Source organism: Mixophyes fleayi, chromosome 2 (genome assembly GCF_038048845.1).
Source record: "Mixophyes fleayi isolate aMixFle1 chromosome 2, aMixFle1.hap1, whole genome shotgun sequence".
NCBI lineage: Eukaryota > Metazoa > Chordata > Amphibia > Anura > Limnodynastidae > Mixophyes > Mixophyes fleayi.
In genome coordinates this window covers 33,478,556-33,498,386 of record NC_134403.1, presented here as the reverse complement: position 1 = coordinate 33,498,386, position 19,831 = coordinate 33,478,556, and the positions used below count along the sequence as shown (strand labels likewise).

Here is a 19,831-nt window from a genome sequence, read left to right as displayed (position 1 = left end):
TGTAGCTTATAATACACATTTTGTCACTCCTATCCCATCACTCGTGGTATTAAAATATTCAATATATTTCAATCTGTGCATGTTACCAAGAGAGAGGTGATAGCGACATTCTGAATGCAATAGGTGACATTACCTGTAACAGACACAACTGTGGTAATTTCTGCAGAACCGAAAAGGTTTTCCCCGCGGCAGGTGTATTTTCCTTCATCTGATTTAGTAGCGTTTAAGATCCGTAAACTTCCATCTGGTATCACAGCTATCCTGTGAAAGAGAGAGCGTTATGTTACAGGCATCCGCTTACAGTCAGCAATCAGTCACAGATATATAAAGCATTATGTGTTGTACACTATTTACTGTAAAAACAAAAGTAGGGCGCTTTCCATCTAGAACAAAAAAAAACAAAAAACTATCCAAACAACCACTATACCCAACTGACAATTCCTTATTGCTATAACAAATCACACAATTTTATTTTGGCATTTTACCCAACAACATTCTGCCCAACTTTTGGGCCTTTGATATATGTCGCAACTATCCAAAAGGCAACAGCAGCCATATCAAAAAACCACAAATAAAGTTATGATTAAATATTAGTAAAATAACACTATTGTGTGATTATAATGACCCATTATTTAATACTAATGTACAAAGAAAAATACTGTATTTTCTGGGGTTTGTTATATTATTTAGTACTGAAAGACTCAAATTTTGACAGATGTTTTATGATAAAGGACTAAAAAATAACAATGTTAAATGCATACACCATGCAAGCAATAATACATAGGCTGAAGAGTATTATGAGACTGATTATGATTAATTTTTACTCTGGCTGTTCCATTTTGATTTCTTTTTAAATAAGAATTGTTAGCATACATAGTACATATTAAAGTGGAGATTAAAGCACAACGCGGGGTGCGTATCATTACCGTTAGTACGGTAGTTTGAACACGGATTTCTGCTCGCGGCTCAGGGAGCTGCGAGCAATAATCAGCGTTGAAATTACCGTAATAACAGTAATAATGCGCATCAATTACCGTAGTAACGGTAATAATAAGCGCACCGGCATGTTCTAAAGAATTGAATCTCCCCCTAAGGGGAGAATTCAATTGACGGCGAGTTTTTTTTTTAACACCGCGTTAATTCATTTTAACGCATTTTTTTTTTATCATTTTCGAGCGGGTTAACTTTACCCGCGATTCAATTCCATTTTTAACGCAGCATTTTTTTCCATCAAACGGTCGTATCGCGCTCCAGTAGAAGGTCTATTGAAAATATAGGGTGGGTGAGACCCAGCCGCGTTAAAAGCTATTCAATTGTTTTTTAACGCGGCGCATTAAACAGGCCAATGTGCTGTTTTATCTCGCACCTCTTTGGGGTGTGCTAAAAATAAAAAACATTTGAAATCATGTAATAATTTAAAAAAAAAGATAAACTATGCTTATCAGTAGTGCATAACATGAAAAAGCTGATTTTATTTTAAAAAAATAATGAAAAAAAACATAACAATAATGTTTTAAAAAAATCACTAATTAATTAAATTTATTTATGTTTTTGTACTAATGTGTTTTGACATGGTATAGATGATTCTATAGTAAAAAATAGTGAAATAAAAAAAATATGCTAAAAGAAAGTACTGTAATGTAGATATCAAATAGTTGTGTAACGCAATATAATGTATGCAAATGTACCCCAATCCTTTTTTTTTTTTTAATACATGACCGCGTTAAAACATCCCCTTCACTTCCATAAAAATTCACTAGCACCAATGATTAACGCGCAGGGGCAGCGTTACTTCTTTTTCAATTGAATTGCACAGGTTTTAACATTGCGTTAACTAAAAACGGTCACTATAGCAGTTAAAAACCCATGCAGGATTTTTTTTTTTTCAATGCTGCTGGAAAAAAAACAACTTGCGGTCAATTGAATTCCCCCTTAAATGTTTGGTTTTATATTGGGATTAGCGGCACTCAGCATTTTTATTTTGGAGTTGTTGAAAACTTCATTTGTCTTAAACTTTGTAGGTCTATGCTGATTCTTTTATATATACGATTCTAATCCAGAGTGACATAATCTATGGCACTTACCCTATTGCTGAAATAAACTATGTTCATCCAAGTGCTGGATAATATTGCATTTTTGCGCAGGACCAAATTCCAACACAAAAACACACAGAGCTATATGAGGTCCTTCTTACAATTGTAAGAAAAAAAAATTACAGCGCTGACTTCTCAATTTAGCAAAGCACGAAACAAGTTTAGAATAATTTGAAATAGAACTAGACTATTTCATATTTTTTTTAACATCTTCCATGGCATGATAAGTTGAGATTTCAGCGCTGTATATTTTTCTTTCTTATACTTGTTTTTCAGTGAGATCTGGCTATATCCCACCTTACAGCCACAAATACTTCCTAACTTGATTAGCGCCCACTCACGCCGGACTTTCCCTTCAGACAATTGTGCAGATTTGCTGAATTAGCAGCCCATGCCGTGCAATCAAAACGAGTAACACACGGTTTACATTAACGGAAACTGCTTATATATCGAAACCTCTCTCAATTTCTTTCTTTTTTTTTTATTTCAATTTAATTAGTTGCCTTTTGCTTAATGATCTTGTGAGCCGATGAAAATAAATTTCCATCTTTTCAACCACATTAATATTAAAACATACAACAAAAGAAATGAAAAGATGTAATAAAATACTAAGCACTGATGAGGTCAGCGATGGGCATCGGGCGGCCCGCCGAGCCTTTACCTGCGACCCCCACCTCCTTCCTGCTCTATCATCAGATATGTTTCTTACAGCTTGTAACAGATGTATAAAATACCCTCTGATATGTTTTTACAGATAGGTGTCGTTGATTAAATGTATTGTTTTTGCTAATTACTGAGAATTAGGGTAATGTGCCCTTTAGAAGTTTCAAGACAGCTCGTACTGTCCCATAAGTGTATCACGTTGGCTATCACTGGATTAGACAGACTAATCACTCCTATTCTGCTGTCCCATTTTGTTTTTTAATACCTTTTGTTGTGCCTTGTGTACATTGTAGAGATGCTCAGGCTGGGTTCTACAAGAACTGAACACACCCGAACTTAGTGGTTCCGAGTTGGCTCGTGAGCCAGCTCAGTAGTGTCGTGCGCCCTCGGAATCGAAAACACGGCAAAACTTTATCGTTACGTCGTTGGATCTTGCGAGTTTTGGATCCCTTTTTAAAATCCAATATCACGGAGGGGGAAGTTAGGGCAGACCCCCATTTTTCTTTTCTGCCACTGCTGTGTGCCAATGTGTCCTAGATGTGCTAGGAACTGCCGTGTGTTTGTGTCATTGCTCTGTCGCTTACCATCCAGCCAGGTCGCTGCAGTATTTGTCCGAATGTGTATGAAAATAATATTGTGACCTGTGAGGTGGTCAAAATTGACGGCAAATGACTTGAAATTAGTGTTATTGAGGTTAAGAATAATGTAGGAACAAAAAAAGAGCTAAATTATGTCATTTTAGCATATTTTAGGATTTTTTCTAAAAAATACAAAACCAAAACACACGAGGGTGGTTTTGCCAAAACCAAAACACGAAGCTAATCCAGATCCAAAAGCAAAACCAAAACCACTTCTCAGGGTCAGTGAGCATCTCTAGTACATTGTTGTATGTATGATCAGCAGTGATAAAGACTCATGGACATTTTAGAATAAAGGAATAAGGGATTCTTAATGTTAACAATCTTTTCACAAGACTACACATGAATGTAATACCCCTTCCCCCCACACACACACAACAGAAACATTTCAAAAGATACATTGAAAACGGACACCGCTAGTAGCTGGTGCTGTTCCATTGAAACATATAAATGTTGATATCTAACAAAATAGAAAACAGAACAGTTCTGAAAGAAATGTTACAATGGAATGGAAAGGACATAGTACAATGTAAAATAACTGAATAAACATGATAAAAAGCACGTGTGCAGCTGGACACTTCAGCATGGATGCAAACACAAGCAAAACACAAATATCATGAAAGTTTTAGCGAGCTCAATTCTAGAGAAAATAAATAAATAAACAGAAACACATAATAAACTCTTCTTTCCTTATGGCTAAAGTTCCATGAATGTGTTCATCACCACTGAATATATAAATAATTTAGCACATACTGTGAAAATATTATGTATGACACATGTGCTTTTAGAAATAAAGCCCTCTGTTATGTAAATACCAAATCAGATGGTCTTTGCCGTTTCAGATACTAATGGATAGAGCCTGAAACAGAAGTAAATACTGTACAGTGTTTAAAAGGATTGTCACTTAAATTATGTCGCAATTGAATTGCTGATTGATGTATCCATTTGCAAAAATCATAGCAATTCTCTTCTTAGAAGAGACAGATGGGAATCACACTTCCTGATGAACATTAAGTACAGGAATATAATTTAGCTGTTGCTTATGTATGTAAATATGTCCCAGTTTTCTGTTTGATTGGTACAGCTACTTACATTCAACAAATGTAATATAATTATCATTTTCCCTGAATCATACATCTAGGGATATGTCATAGATAATTGGTATTGGTTCCTTTGCGGCACAGATTGAGCCTGGTTTTCACCAAAGGGCCCCTCGTGGTGATGCAGACCCTGTTGTAGGAGGATCACAAGATGCTGCCCTCAAAAGATTCCTACCTGGGCCCACTCACAAAGTTCCAAATAACTAGACAAGCCACAATATATGACAAGTAATAATATACAAGTCAAAATAGAAGACAAGACAATCAAAAGCAACATGCAGCATAGTTGGGCAACACAGTGGCTCAGTGGTTAGCACTACTGCCTCACAGCACTGGAGTCATGAGTTTGATTCCCGACCATGGCCTTATCGGTGTGGAGTTTGTATGTTCTCCCCGTGGGTTTCCTCCGGGTGCTCTGGTTTCCTCCCACACTCCAAAACTGGTAGGTTAATTGGCTGCTATCAAAATTGACCCTAGTCTCTCCCTCTGTGTTTGTATGTTAGGGAATTTAGACTCTAAAGGACTGATATGAGTGTGTTCTCTGTACAGCGCTGCGGAATTAGTGGTGCTATATAAATAGTCAATGATGATGATAGTTGAGAAGAAAACAATAGACCAATAGACAATATTTACCTGTATCTATAATTAATAAATACTTGACCATTAATATTAACTTGCCAGATCATATATGAAAAAAAACCTTTTAAAAAAACAATTTCTCCATCACAAGAAACCAAAATTATCAATGGATCAATTTCCAAAAAAACGTAACACGAGGAAGAAATTTATTTTGTTCAGCCAAAAATACTCTTTTTTCCCCCTGTTTGGGAAATGTAGATTTCCTAGAGTAATGTGGAAGACCATGAACTATTTCCAGTAATTGATACTTCAGAAAATTACAAATAAATATAAAAATCAAAGCTAGTGAAGAAGTAGTGATTATGTTTTCCTTTCCCAATACAGAATGTACTTTTAGCTAATGGCTCACATTGTAGCCAGCACTAATAATAAAAAAAAAACATTTGCTAAGACGGAAATTACAGCGTATCAACTCATCAGCCAAAATACAAAACCGTATTTTTTTTTATATGGCACGTAAACAATCCTCTCTAACCAGACCGTGCTTACGTCATCCCATTTCCTGCTTCAGAAAGGCCATAACACTTATTACAACATGGGTTAATTATGAATGTTAAGTGATCTTCTGGGTATCGTTATTCCGGATATCACTGCCAGGGGTTAATGAGCTTCAGAACTTGTTAACAAATGGTGCATCCTATATGAAGGGCGAACAACATCTCCAGTATTAGCGCTCACATTAACCTTGAAACAACACCACTTGAGCTGCAGATATTTCACTACATTATCCAAAGCTCCAGAAGCTTTCATTTCAGAGCTATGTGAACCTTGTATACTTAGAACAGTTAATTATCTGTTTATTTGGACATATAGATAGGCCTTGGGCAATCAGGTAATTCAAGTTTGTTTTACAAATGAGCAACAACAGGCTCTTCAGATAAATCAAGGACTGATGTTTTCTGTGCCATTAAAAGAGTTTATAAGCTTAAACATAAGATTATTTTGCATGTAAAATTCTTTCTATGCATAGCTCCCAACTGTCCTGATTTCAGTGGGACAGACCCGATTTAAAGAGACTGCCCCATTGCGTGTCCACGGTGGGTACATTTATCCTGACATGTGGTAGTTGGGAGGCAGGTCCCTGGTAACTGTAGTGTGCATGGAAATTTAAGGGTGTTTTGCTGAGGATTAGGGGCAAGCTAACTGTTCTCAGAAGCCCTAGGCATGCCCCCGGGAGTGTGGCCACACACACTGTGCAGCGGTCACACCCTAATGTGACATGGTCCTGCTCCAGTTTCAGAGGAGGAGTGGTCATGTGGTGATTTGGAATTCTCAGTAATTAGGAGGAATGTTCTGTAGGTGTTATTCCTTTGATAAGAACTAGGACAGCAGTTATGTCAGTAGAGTATGGATCAATTACAGGAACATTCCCGCAAAAATCAATCTGTGCCTGGCCTCACGGGGTTATTGATCAGACTGAAAATGTTCACTGTGAAAAGAGTGAAATGATGACACTACAAAGTCCACCCTGCTAACAACCTTTTTATTAATGTACACTTTCTATTTTTCTCCTGAAATGTCGCCAAGCTTACCTTTGTTGATGTCTTAAAGTACTCATAAAAGTGAGGAGATATGGGGACTGTCTTTGTTGGGTCCCATTTTTGTGTTTCAATGTTATAGTACATTGATCAAAGTGTTCCTCAGGATGCGCTGTCTGCACAAGTAGCACTGGAAGGTACAAAATACACCACACTCAAAGTGTGGGATCAGATTCTATCTGATTCCCAGTAAAATCGGGCACGTTTGCACAATAATAAGTATGTGATGGTTCAAAAGTGCTGCACTTGTGATCTATTGTGATCACTTTGTGATCGCACGTTTGCACTTCATGTGAGAGTCCATGGTATAGGAGCCGGATACGTGTCATGTGACTGTGCCTTCTCCCTTCCCCATCATGCATGATGACAGCAGACAGCTATGGCTATCTGGATGCAAGCCTCGCAGGCTAAGGAACTAAACTACTTCTCATTATAGTTCTTTGACTGACCAGTAAAATGCAGTCCATTACATTTCCAAATACCCATTCATCATAATAATAGTATAACTAACTCTACATTACCATGAATATTTCCAATAGATTATAACTAATGCACGTGCCCAGCTGCTAGATCACGCCAGGATTCGGCGTACAGCTGCAGCTTGTGGCACATAGTATAAACAATGACTCGTGTAACCTTGTGATGAATGGCCAAAGTAGACAATTAGGTGAAAAGAGTGTGTTCAGGGCCGGTGCTAGGGTCCGTGGTGCCCTAGGCACATTTTCAAAATCGGCGCCCCCCGCCCCGTACCCCCCCCGGCACATTTTCAAAATCGGCATCCCCCACCCTGCACACTTACAAAATAGTGTGTAAGTGTGCAGGGTGGGGGGCGCCGATTTTGAAAATGTGCGTCTTTTCTTACCTTAACTTGCCTCCTCTCTGCTCCGTCTGCTCCCCTCCACTCACTGACACTGTCGGGCCGTGATGATGATGTCACACCCGACAGTCAGTCAGTAAGTGGAGGGGAGGAGACGGAGCAGAGAGGCAGCGGCGGCGGTGGTGAGCAATAGTCCTTCCCCCCTCCCTGTGGATGTATCTGAAGCTGTGTGGCGGCCAGGAAAGGTATTGTCAGCGGTCGCCACACAGTTTTAAAGAAATTTTTAATCTGTGGCGCCCTCCAGGGCTTGAGTGTGTCTGTAAAGAGTTGTTGGAAGAGATGTGTTGTAGTAGGAGGGAGAAGAGGTGGGGAAAGAAAAAAAAAAGAAGACTAGAGTTAGAAGAGGGTGAAAGGGTGTAAGAGGGAGGGAAGGGGGAGGTCAGAGGCTTGGGAGTTAGGGGTGGTTTGTCACCTAATAAGAGAAAGGTTATAAGGGTGAGCTAAAGCTGGCAGGGGCATAGTGAGTAGTCTGGGCTAACCAGGAAGATGTATATTTGTTTGGGGTGTTATGTATTTCACAAGCAATTTACTCCAGTTGGTAAACTTGCCATATGCTATTGATGATTGAAGGGAAAGACGGTAGATCTGGGTAAAATCTAAGGATAAAATATTCTGGCAAAGCAATCGAAATTATCAGCCAATCATGGAAAGAGGCAAATATTTTGAGAATCAGTTTTCAAAACTTCACTCATCTCTCCCTAAAACGCTATGTAACCTTTGGGTTTATCAGCCAAGTAAAGGCCACACTCGTTTTTTAACGTTTAAGTCCAAATTATTGGTTAATAAAATATAGCACAATTGCATATAATAATGAATGTATTCATGCCAAATATATAACTAACAAATTATCTGAAAATTAGTAAACACCAAACTGTTTATTCTTCAAGGCATCGCATCTCACTACATTGCAAATACCGTAACGTTAATATATTCATCTGAAAGTTACACTTTTTTTCTGCAAAGGAATATTGTGAAATCAGAATAAAAATTAACATAAATCGAAATGTATCTGCAAATATAAATGTACCAGCCTCACTGTCTTCTCCTAAAACTCCTGTCACATGTCCTAACTCATTCCAAAACAAAGCAAAAGATCAGACTACATCAGTGTAAATGCCATAATTGTTTTTACACTTGTAAATGTGCATTACAATATCCTTATGAATTATTTACTATAGCCATAATACAGCCATCAATTCTGCTTTCTTCAAAGTTTTGTTTCTGTGTTTTAAACACTGATTTCCTTCAACTTTTGTAACAATCACAACTCAGGAGACAGCCGCCAGGGGGGAACAGGCATTAAGGGTATCGCTTGTAAATAATTTTCAATATTTTTACAATTGTAAAAGCAAATTATCTCATTCTTCTCTTTTTGCTATTAAATCCCTAACCAAGCCATTTTTTTTATTGAAAATTAAATAATCTGTAATTTTAGCAGATTGTTGTTTCCATTTTTTGAAATAATGGTTCTCCTAGCATTTTTATACCTCTCCAACTTTTTTTTCAAGCTTAGGGCCTGATTCATTAAGGATCTTAAATTAAGACGTTTCTTATTTAAATCTCCTGGACAAAACCATGTTACAATGCAAGGGGTGCAAATTAGTTTTCTGTGTTGCACATAAGTTAAATACTGTCTGTTTTTTCATGTAGCACACAAATATCAACTTTAAATTTCAGTGTACAAATAAGCTATCAAGTATTTGTGTGCTACATGACAAAACAGTCAGTATTTAACTTATGTGCAAAACAGAAAACTAATTTGTACCAATTGCATTGTAATATGGTTTTGTCGAGGAGCTTTAAATAGGAAACTTCTTAATCTAAGATCCTTAATGAATCAGGCCCTTTATGTTTCTCCAGGACCCTTACCAATTGCTCAGTACAGCAGGATCTCAGTGCTTATAATTAAGGGTAATATCAGCTTGCTATTCTCCATAATGATACTTGAGTGCTGGAGGACAAAGGATCCAGGACATAGCTGGAAATGACTGCTGAATCCTGATTGGAAGAACACTTACAGCCATCCAATCAGGAGCTAGCTATCCTTGCTAGGTACACATCCTAGTGATCAGAGATCGTTATAGATGGTCAGCAGAGGTCACATCTAACTATCAGGAACCTGTTGAATAATAGTGCTGGTGTGGAGCAAAGTGGACGAGAATTACATGTATGAAGAAGAATAGGCCTGGTTAGCTGGATTACACACTACTGACACTGCATTATATGCACAAAAAATAATATACATTTGCATCATCTTATAATGAGGCAGATGTCTTATATGACAGGATTTCTGGTGGTAGTGGTGGTGGTAAGGGACAAAAATACAAAAAATGATTTCTACAGTGTTATTGAAATGAATAAGGGTTACACTGCTAATACTTGACTGTTAGAGCATAGAGTACACTAATGAAAATGTGAGGGTAGCCTGGTGGAAGGAATATGATCGGTGCCACAGCAGTTGCCACCGTAGATAGAATGGTTTGATTCAAATGTTACCCCTTTAGATTGGCCAGGATCTGGTAGAACTGTTCCTGTCGTCTGCACACAGTGGAGGCAGACATTTTTTGTGGGCTGGATCAGTAATCGTAAGAATGCAGTCCATCAATTAACTAGGGCTAATGACATCCCTATTGAATTGATAGACTGCAGCATGGTGTCTCAGTGGTTAGCACTTCTGCCTTACAGCACTGGGGTCATGAGTTCAACTCCCGTCCATGACCTTATCTATGTGGAGTTTGTATGTTCTCCCAGTGTTTGCGTGGGTTTCCTTCAGGTGCTCCGGTTTCCTCCCATACTCCAATAACATATTAATAGGTTAATTGGCTGCTAACAAATTGACCCTAGTCTGTGTGTGTGTATGTTAGGGAATGTAGACTGTAAGCCCCAATGGGGCAGGGACTGATGTGAGGGAGTTCTCTGTACAGTACTGCGGAATTAGTGGCGCTATATAAATAAATGATGATGATGATTATCATGGATATAGATTCAGCTCACAAAAGGTCTGTGTGGAGGTGACAGATAAACTTTAGGTTTGTGGTACATGTAATTACCTCAGTTACTCCTGTTAGTCTTGTTTGCTATTCTATGGATAGGTCACACCGATACCACCAAAAATGTATAATTTTAAGAGATTTATCACATATTTGGCACAAAATAATTTAGGGGCCTATATATCAAGGTCCTATGAGCTAATAATCACCCAAAAATGTCACTTATCGGGGGATAACAGCATTATTAAGTATAGAAGTAATTTATAACTATAGGATCTTCAATATCTGCTGCTGTCTCCCTATTGTTGTACGCAAAAGCAGTCCCCATAGGTTTCTTATATTATGTGATTTACCAAGTTCCGAAAATTGAAGATTTTCAGAGCTTTTCCACAATAACTAACGCCATTGCTTCCTATGGGGAGCACATTGTGGCAGAGAGATCTCCGGATCGCTATCCGCAGCTGACCTGCTCTTCCCTCTGATCGCTATCGCAAAGGATACCTTTGGTGACCTTAGGTAGCGCATGAGCAAATCAACTTTACCATAGTGTCCGGAGAGGAGAGAGAGACAACGGGAGTTTTAAAGTATTCATCATCACCATTTATTTATATAGAGCCACTAATTCCACAGCGCTGTACAGAGAACTCACTGACATCAGTCCCTGCCGCATTGGGGCTTACAGTCTAAATTCGCTAACATACATAGACAGACAAACACACAGACTAGGATCAATTTGATAGCAGCCAATTAACCTACCAGTATGTTTTTGGAGTGTGGGAGGAAACCGGAGCACCCGGAGGAAACCCACTCAAACACAGGGAGAGCATACAAACTCCTCACAGATAAGGTCATGGTTGGGAATTGAACTTATGACCCCCAGTGCTGTAAGGCAGAAGTGCTAAACACTTAGCCACAGCGCTGCCCAAGGTAAGTGAAATCATCGGCGGGACAGGCTCTTATCGGATGCGCTGCCCTGAGATTTTTTATTAAATGGGACCAAAAAATCATCTGTCATCGTGACAACGAAAGATTATAATTAACGGGGTTTTGCCCCGTTAATTATAATTTTTCATTGTCACGATGACAGATGATTTTACAAATGTGCCGCTCAGATTGTAAGCTCCGCCAAGGCAGGGGATGAGGTGTGTGATTGTACAATCTCTGTAAAGCACTGTGTAATATGTTTGGAGCTCTGCTAATAAAGGTTAATAAATACAGTTTTGAGCAAGAATGCAAGTTGAACAATTCTGAAGAAATTATCCATTTTCTTGATCATAGTCATTATTATTACATTACTTTTCATACAATGGAACCCAGAAAGCAGAATGAAGCATTTAATGTCAATTATTAACTGTATCAGACTATACTCTTCCCAGCACCAAGACAGCCAAGTCATTTACAGAGGCTATGGACCACTGATTACTCTTTTACTGATAACTGTCATAATGTAATTGCTATTTGTATCTAAAAGCATTTGTCAAACTTGAATTAGGCATGTTAATAATATGCCTGCTTAAATTTAGTATTTATTCAATCACAAAAAGTAGGTTACGTAGCTTGAGAAAGCGCATCAGGATCTCGGAGAGCAAAAGGCAGGAAACGGTTTATTGAGAGCACGGTATTGCATGCTAACTAAATACAGTGTCTTATATCTCCCATGCATGTTTCATTTCATTTTACACACCAGTTAATGTCCAAGAAATTGTTGCTATCTTCCAATTAGAAAAGCATCATAATAATAATAGTAATTAGTTTAACATTGCAAGAACCCCCTCTCTGCAAATTAAAACTGTGATTTACGCACAAGTGGCCTGATTCATTAAGGCAAGCAAAACTGACGTTGAAATGGGTATTTGCACATCTGTATTCAACAAGGATGTATTCAACAAGGTGTTATGTGATGAATATGGGTGTAAATATGTCTGCTCTACAAGGCAGGACACTGCTGAATACGACTAATACATACGTGGAATGGGTGGGGTATGGAATAACAATGGTGATTATTCGACAAGACTTACCCCAACGTCTTCACACCGAACGGCTCCTTTCATGACCAGGCTCCGGGACGACTGATGTGAGAATCGACTGCAAGGTATCGCGACGAATGAAGAAGCCGACGAGACTTGATGATGTCACTGGCGACCGCAGCGCTGTTATCGGTGCTGTTAGGGGGGTAATGTAAGAATGGCGGCATGGACAATGTACTTTGCAAAGCGTTGTACATTGTCCATGCTCATGTACTTACATTACCCCCTTGACAGCACCGATAACGGCGTTGCGGTCGCCAGTGACGTCATCAAGTCTCGCCAGCTTCTTCATTCGTCGCGATACCTTGCAGTCGATTCTCACATCAGTCGTCCCGGAGCCTGGTCGTGGAAGGAGCAGTTCGGTGTGAAGACGTCGGGGGAAGTCTTGTCGGGGTAGTCAGCATCGATATGCTGACTACCACCGTGTGGAACAGAGACTCTCAACAAAACGCACAGAAGAAAAAAACTGTTTAAACACTTAACCTGCGGGGTCCTGACATTGCCGCTTTAAATTAACATTAATAGAAGTTGCGATCACGTCAAAGTGTAGTGCCGGAGAGCTCTTCATTCGGAATAAGTTGCGGTCAGCATGCTGGTGCCAACGGAGATGTGCAGCATCAGTTTTCAGGTAAGTCTATTTATTTTTAAATCGTTTTTTACTAAATTCGGTTTTTATTTGTAGGGGTTCTCGGTGTCGGCATTGTGGTAATTGTTTTGACTATTACTACCGGGTGTGTTATACCCTGTATTCAAAGTAAAACTGAAACACCAAATATTCCTAACTAAAATTACTAGATACATTTAGAGAGCGTAATCCCCAGTCATAAATGATGAAATGAAATATGTGTGTGAATCATATAGTGTAGAGAGACACAATATATTCAAAAAATGTGTGTATATAACCATATATAAAAAGGTTACATATATAGTTTAACATGAATTTAATAATTCATATATAGCTGAAATAGGAAAAGCACTTTTAAACAGATGTACATCTTGTCTCCACAGTAGCCATTAAGCAAAAGCCTCAATGCATAAATTACATAATGACATCTACATCTTACAAATTATTATGTTAAAATGAGTTACCGTAATAAATTGAGATATAATAATATGATAAAAGTACATTTAAGTCTGTAATTAAAAATATCACAGAATATATGAATCACCCTTCGATGTTATACTAAAATCAGCATGTTTATAAAAAACAGATTATAAATCATCCTATAAAACACTGTTAGATACAATAGCCTAATGTGGAAAAAGAAAAATTATCAGTAATCTTGATCTGTGCAGATAGCATCTATGTGAAACGAGATAAGACATATCATCTTATCTCCAATCTATTACTCTTAGTATGAAAGGGACTAGGGGTTCGGTTTCTAACATTTGTCACAGGTGACAGTCCTCTATCCTATTGTCACACTTCTGGTATCACAAACGGAACCCAATAGCCAGGTAGTTCTGTAGTAAACAGGATTTATTTTGAAATATAGATAAATCTCAAGTGTCCAACAAGAAAAGTCCAAAGTCTCAAGACAGATAAAGGCCTGGTAGAAGTATCAAGTAATTGTAGTCCAAATTATAAGGGAGCAAGGTTCTGTGGAAGCATCTGGTTCAGATACAAACACAATACTCAAGCAAAGGCTTCAAAACAGCAAGTGCCTTTTCTAGGCCCAAACAGGAAATGAGATCCAAGATGGAATCTTCATGAGACAGTCCCAGCCATCTGGGTAAGGGCTATTGTAAGGGCAAGTTCATAACAGAGATCCACGATGGAAACTTCATGAGGCAATCACGGCCATCTTGAATGAGGGCAAATCTAAGGGCAAGTACATAACACCTATGGTGTTATTAGTATGCTATTAAGTAAATCACTGTAAGGGATTAGCAATTCTATTCAGGATTCATATACAGTCATGATACAGGATAATATATGTGTAATTACTGCTCTATACAATAAATAAATAAATGTGTCGTACAAATCATATACATACCTGACAGGATAGGTCAACAGATATCCATAATTGAGTGCCAGTCAGATAGCAGACTCAGTGGAAGATGGTATGAGAATATACTCCTACTCTACCAGAGGTTCTCGGGTAGTCTCCTATCCTGGTACTGGTCTGGCTCACCCCATTTAACTTCCAAGATCGGACGATATTGGGCGTAATGTGGGGTGAAAGGAGCGTAGAAGGGAAAGATCTCGATGTATATACCCAAATCTACCGGTGACCACTCAAACTGTTGGTATCACCTCTCCCCAGTAGGGTTGACACATATAGAAATCTTTAAATTAATGATTGTAATTCAAAATCTATATTTAACTTGTTGGCTTCCTCCTTATTGAATTGCTTGATGGAATCCCCACCTCTCCAGTTTTTCTTGACTTTCTTAATGACTATAAATTTAAGATGTTTCATTTTTCCTTGATGGACCAATCTAAAATGGTTTGAGAGGTTATGTTTATCAAACCCTACCTGAATATTGCTCAAATGTTCCCCGAGGAAGCAAGAATAATTTATAAGTTGAACACATTACAACCCAACTGGTTAAATATAGATTTTGAATTACAATCATTAATTTAAAGATTTAGAATAATATTGAATGGTGATTCAAATATTGTGTGATATTTCTAATTACAGACTTAAATGTACTTTAATCATATTATTATATCTCAATTTATTAAGGTAACTAATTTTAACATAATGATTTGTAAGATGTAGATGTCATTATGTAATTTATGCATTGCGGCTATTGCTTAATGCCTATTGTGGAGACAAGATATAAATCTGTTTAAAAGTGCTTTTTCTATTGCAGCTATATATATAATTATTAAATACATGTTAAAATATATATATGTAACCTTTTTACTGTTATATACACACATTTTTTGGATATATTGTGTCTCTCTACACTATATGATTCACACATATTCCATTTCATCACTTATAATTGTGGATTATTCTCTCTAAATGTATCTAGTAATTTTAGTTAGGAATATTTGGTGTTTCAGTTTTACTTTGAATACAGGGTATAACACACCCGGTAGTAATGGTTAAAACAATTACCACAATGCCGACACCGAGAACCCCTACAAATAAAAAACGAATTTAGATGTTTCAGTTTTATTTTGAATACATTGTATAAGATGCCATATTAATGTTAATTTAAAGTGTCAATGTCAGGACTCCGCAGGTTAAGGGGCATATTCAATTGTCAGCGGGTTCCGCCGCGGAAAAACTAATACCGTTAATATGGTAATCTCTTGCTGGATTTGCTGCGAGCTGAAATCCAGCGAGTAAATTACCGTATTAACGTTTTTCCCGCTCACGATTACCGCAATAACGGTAATCGTGCGCGGACCGCGGGATTTTCGGCAATCCCGCCGACAATTGAATATTCCCCTAAGTGTTCAAACACTTAACCCGACATTGCCGCTTTAAATTAACATTAATAGAAGTTGCGTTGACATCAAAGAGTAGTGCCGGAGACCTCTTCATTCGGAATAAGTTGCGGTCAGCATGCTGGTGCCATCGGAGATGTGCAGCGTCGGCTTTCAGGTAAGTCTATTTGTATTTAAATCGGTTTTTACTAAATTCAGCTTTTATTTGTTGGTCTCCTCTGTGTTGGAATTTTCAGGATCGAAAAACCGTACCCAACCCAAGATGCCATATGTGTCCCAAAATGATCTAACACATAATTGATACATCCAATGAAAGACAAGAGGGATAGGTATATAACACCATGTATCACAAGCCTCATTTACCATTGAAAAATTCTCCCCTATGACATGAAACGCGTTGGGACGGAATTCCTTTGACACTAAACACCTTCTGTAGACAGGAAGTAACTTGCGTTCCACAGTGGAACGCACGCAACCCGCTGATTCTTTCCAGGCAGCACAAACAACACCGTGGTTATAGAGTCCTCTCCTGGCTCCACCAGAACACAGACGATGAGCCTGTTGTATGCACACTGGTTACCCCACATATGTTACAGGACCCTCGCATGTATTCAGGTCTGCGGCGTGCTTCACCTGGTACAAGTTTTTTAACAATCATTCATACTGCTAGTATAGGATCATTAACCCTTTTCTCTATGAGTGCACCTTAGAGGGCATTCTTTTAGTGGTTATCATCTTGTTAGAGTACATTTTTTTTTTGTGTTATTGTTTAATTGTATTTTGTCCTGTTGGATTATGATCTTTTGATTGTGCATAATTAGGCTAATATTCCCCCTTTTAATTAATTATCTTTTTATTGTTTTTTGATAGTGTAGATTTTTGTATTTATCAATGTTTTAAACAACCATTAAAATAATTCAGTAGACATATGAGTACATTATATTATTATTATTATATTATTTTATTCCTTTAACGTTTGTGTTATGGGAATGGATTTTTGATTTTTCACCCTTGACTGTCAAACACATATTGTGCTGTCCTCCTATTTTTATTAATTGGGTCTCTTTGATCCTACTATTTGCTCTGTCCAAGGTATCTGGACATCCATCTCCCAGCACATCATGAATTACATACCAACAAGTATTCAAGCATTCCGATACACTATTACCATCAAGCCTCCAGTGGGACACCTCATTACAGCTGATTGCAAGATCAAGTCATCCATGGTGATACAGCCCCTGTTTCTTCTTACTATATAATATCATTAGTTGAACCTTTCATATGGATTTGTCAGACTCTATTCTGAACTATTATACCTGTAGGGTTGTATTTGGAACACTTGTTTTTTGAACTTGCTGTGACGTAGGCGGATATTGTTTTGAAGTATGCCATGGTAGACTCGTCAATATTAGCCCAATACTCCATTGTGTACATATATTATTTTTAGAATATCTTTGTGCTATCCATTGTGATTGTACATTAGTTTGCAGGGTTTATAGGGCTCCCACTGAAATTCTACATAATTATCAGGACATCCATTGTTCGATTGTGATCTCGTTTATTATAAGCGTGGATGGGACTTCCAATGTTTCCATAGATTGATTATCAAGGAGGGATACCTTGGTCCTACTGCTGCTGTAGTAAATTTGTGTTGTCTGAGTGCAGTGCAATGATGTGTTTATGTTAATTGTACGTATTTTGCGCAAAAAAAACATACCAGTTACACCCAGGCCCAAGATCTCTATGTCCTAGCCTTGTAGTCTATTCTTTTCTGGGCTTAGCTGAGAGTCGTATCATTGTTTGTTCTATTCTTTTGATTCTGATTTTTATGGTCTGTTAGAGTCTTATCCTGATTGGCTGTTATTTTGCAAGCAAATTTCAGTTTTGTCAAGGGTTCTGATAGGAGAACTCAATATGTTAACTGTCTTCATTGGTGTAAGTCACGGCCAATGGAAAAGGGAAGTGTTTCCTCACTGGCCAATCCCTGACTGCGATGACAACAATTGTTTTGCCCAGTGGCTGGAGAACAGCAGTGCTGTACAGCTGTGTGCTAAAACATGTTTTGTGTAAAGGCAAATCCAAACTTCTGCCCACCAAAACTATGTACTGGTAGTGGTCAAACAAATGGAAACACCTGGGTAAATGAGGGAGAAGCAAATTGAATGCAAGGGTTTCCACATAGTGGTTAAGCATAAAAATTCTGGACTGCTCCTGTTGCCTATAATTATAGATAGCATTAAACTCCGAGGGGAGAACATCATCAGCAAAAGGTGTTTACTCCAGGATCATGATATACAGGATACTATAGGGTTGCAGTGCATAAATCGTGCATCACACCTAGCAATGAATGTTTGCAAGTTCCCTTGTCAGCATTCCACAATTTTCCTCACTCTTAGCTAGAAATGTTGGAAAATTTAGAACCAGTATGAAATTCAATCGAGTTGAACATGTTTGCGGTACAAGTGGCTGCTGACCCCTATATTTGCAAGTGCGAGGTTTGAAGTTCAAGTTAAAACCAGTGTTCTATTAAAAACAAAATGTAAACACAATCAGAATAATAATTTCAATGTAAAAGTATTTTGACATTTTTTAAAGTATAAACAATCAGTTCACAAAATGCTAAAATTGTTTGACATTCTTGATTTTTTTAACCAGTTTCAAGAGTCAAGGGCTTCAAATATGTTTTAAAAAACATACTAGTAGTTTAACAGCCCATGTCTGTACAATGGAGCAGTCTTTCCTTAATATTCACAGCGGATCACTGCTGTGCAGATTTGCAAATCTACAGTTGCAGTAGTTAAGAAAAAAAATGTTGTTTGCAATATACTTTATGCCTTGACCACCGCTGAATAAACATATATATATCACTTGGCTTTAATCTACTGTATATTTGTCACTTTTAATATAGGGCACTAAATAAATTAAGGATTAGTCATGCACCATGATATGTGTAAGTATTTAATGCCAATTGCAATCTAATTTATATTCACAAATCTATCCTAAAAAGCGTTGCGTTAAGTTGTTACATTTTTTTTTAACAATCGGTTTGTTCCGTTTGTTCCATTTCGTCATTGGCAAATTAAAACTCTCGGTGAATCAAAATATGACAATTTTGCTAATCCCTGTTTCTAAAGTTGTCTCCCTTTTATTTTTACTTGATAACTTGGGGGCTGATTCATTAAGGATCTTAACTTCAGAAACTTCTTATTTCAGTCTACTGGACAAAACCATGTTACAATGCAAGGGGTGCAAATTATTCTGTTTTGCACATAAGTTAAATACTGACTGTTTTTTCATGTAGCACACAAATATCAACTTTAAATTTCAGTGTACAAATAAGCTATCAAGTATTTTTGTGCCACATGAAAAAACAGTCAGTATTTAACTTATGTGCAAAACAGAATACTAATTTGCACCCCTTGCATTGTAACATGGTTTTGTCCAGGAGAATGAAATAAGAAGTTTCTGAAGTTAAGATCCTTAATCAATCAGGTCCTTAGATTTTTGTGTAGGATTTGTTGGTTGTGTGATTTTTTTACCTGGACTGTTTAGTTGAGGATTTAGGAATCTGTTATTCAGCCATTGCCAAAGGTTGTCTGTCCTTTCCCACCTCTTGGTAAATCGCTACTTAACTTCAGTATTAATGGAGGATTCAAACATTATAGTACAAGGGAAGAGAGTACAATGAGTGCTGCATTCTATTGAAAGCTAATGGATAGCATTGATAAATGTGGCAGATAAATGACCTGTAGAGAAGAATAGAACAAAACTTTTATTTTGCTCTTTGTACATGTACCAAAGTTTTACTTTGTCTGCTGAATAATTATTCTATTATAATTCTTTCTCCTGCTATTACAAAT

General features: G+C 37.6%; 1 protein-coding gene across 1 annotated transcript in view; it reads right to left on the bottom strand.

Annotated features, from left to right (window-relative positions):
- Positions 1–19,831, bottom strand: part of CNTN5 (contactin 5) — a 1,124,282-nt gene that overhangs the window by 142,145 nt on the left and 962,306 nt on the right. The window contains exon 15 of the mRNA XM_075198772.1: positions 134–261. Coding sequence (XP_075054873.1) covers positions 134–261 — 128 coding nt within the window. The remainder of the gene's footprint in view (positions 1–133; positions 262–19,831) is intronic.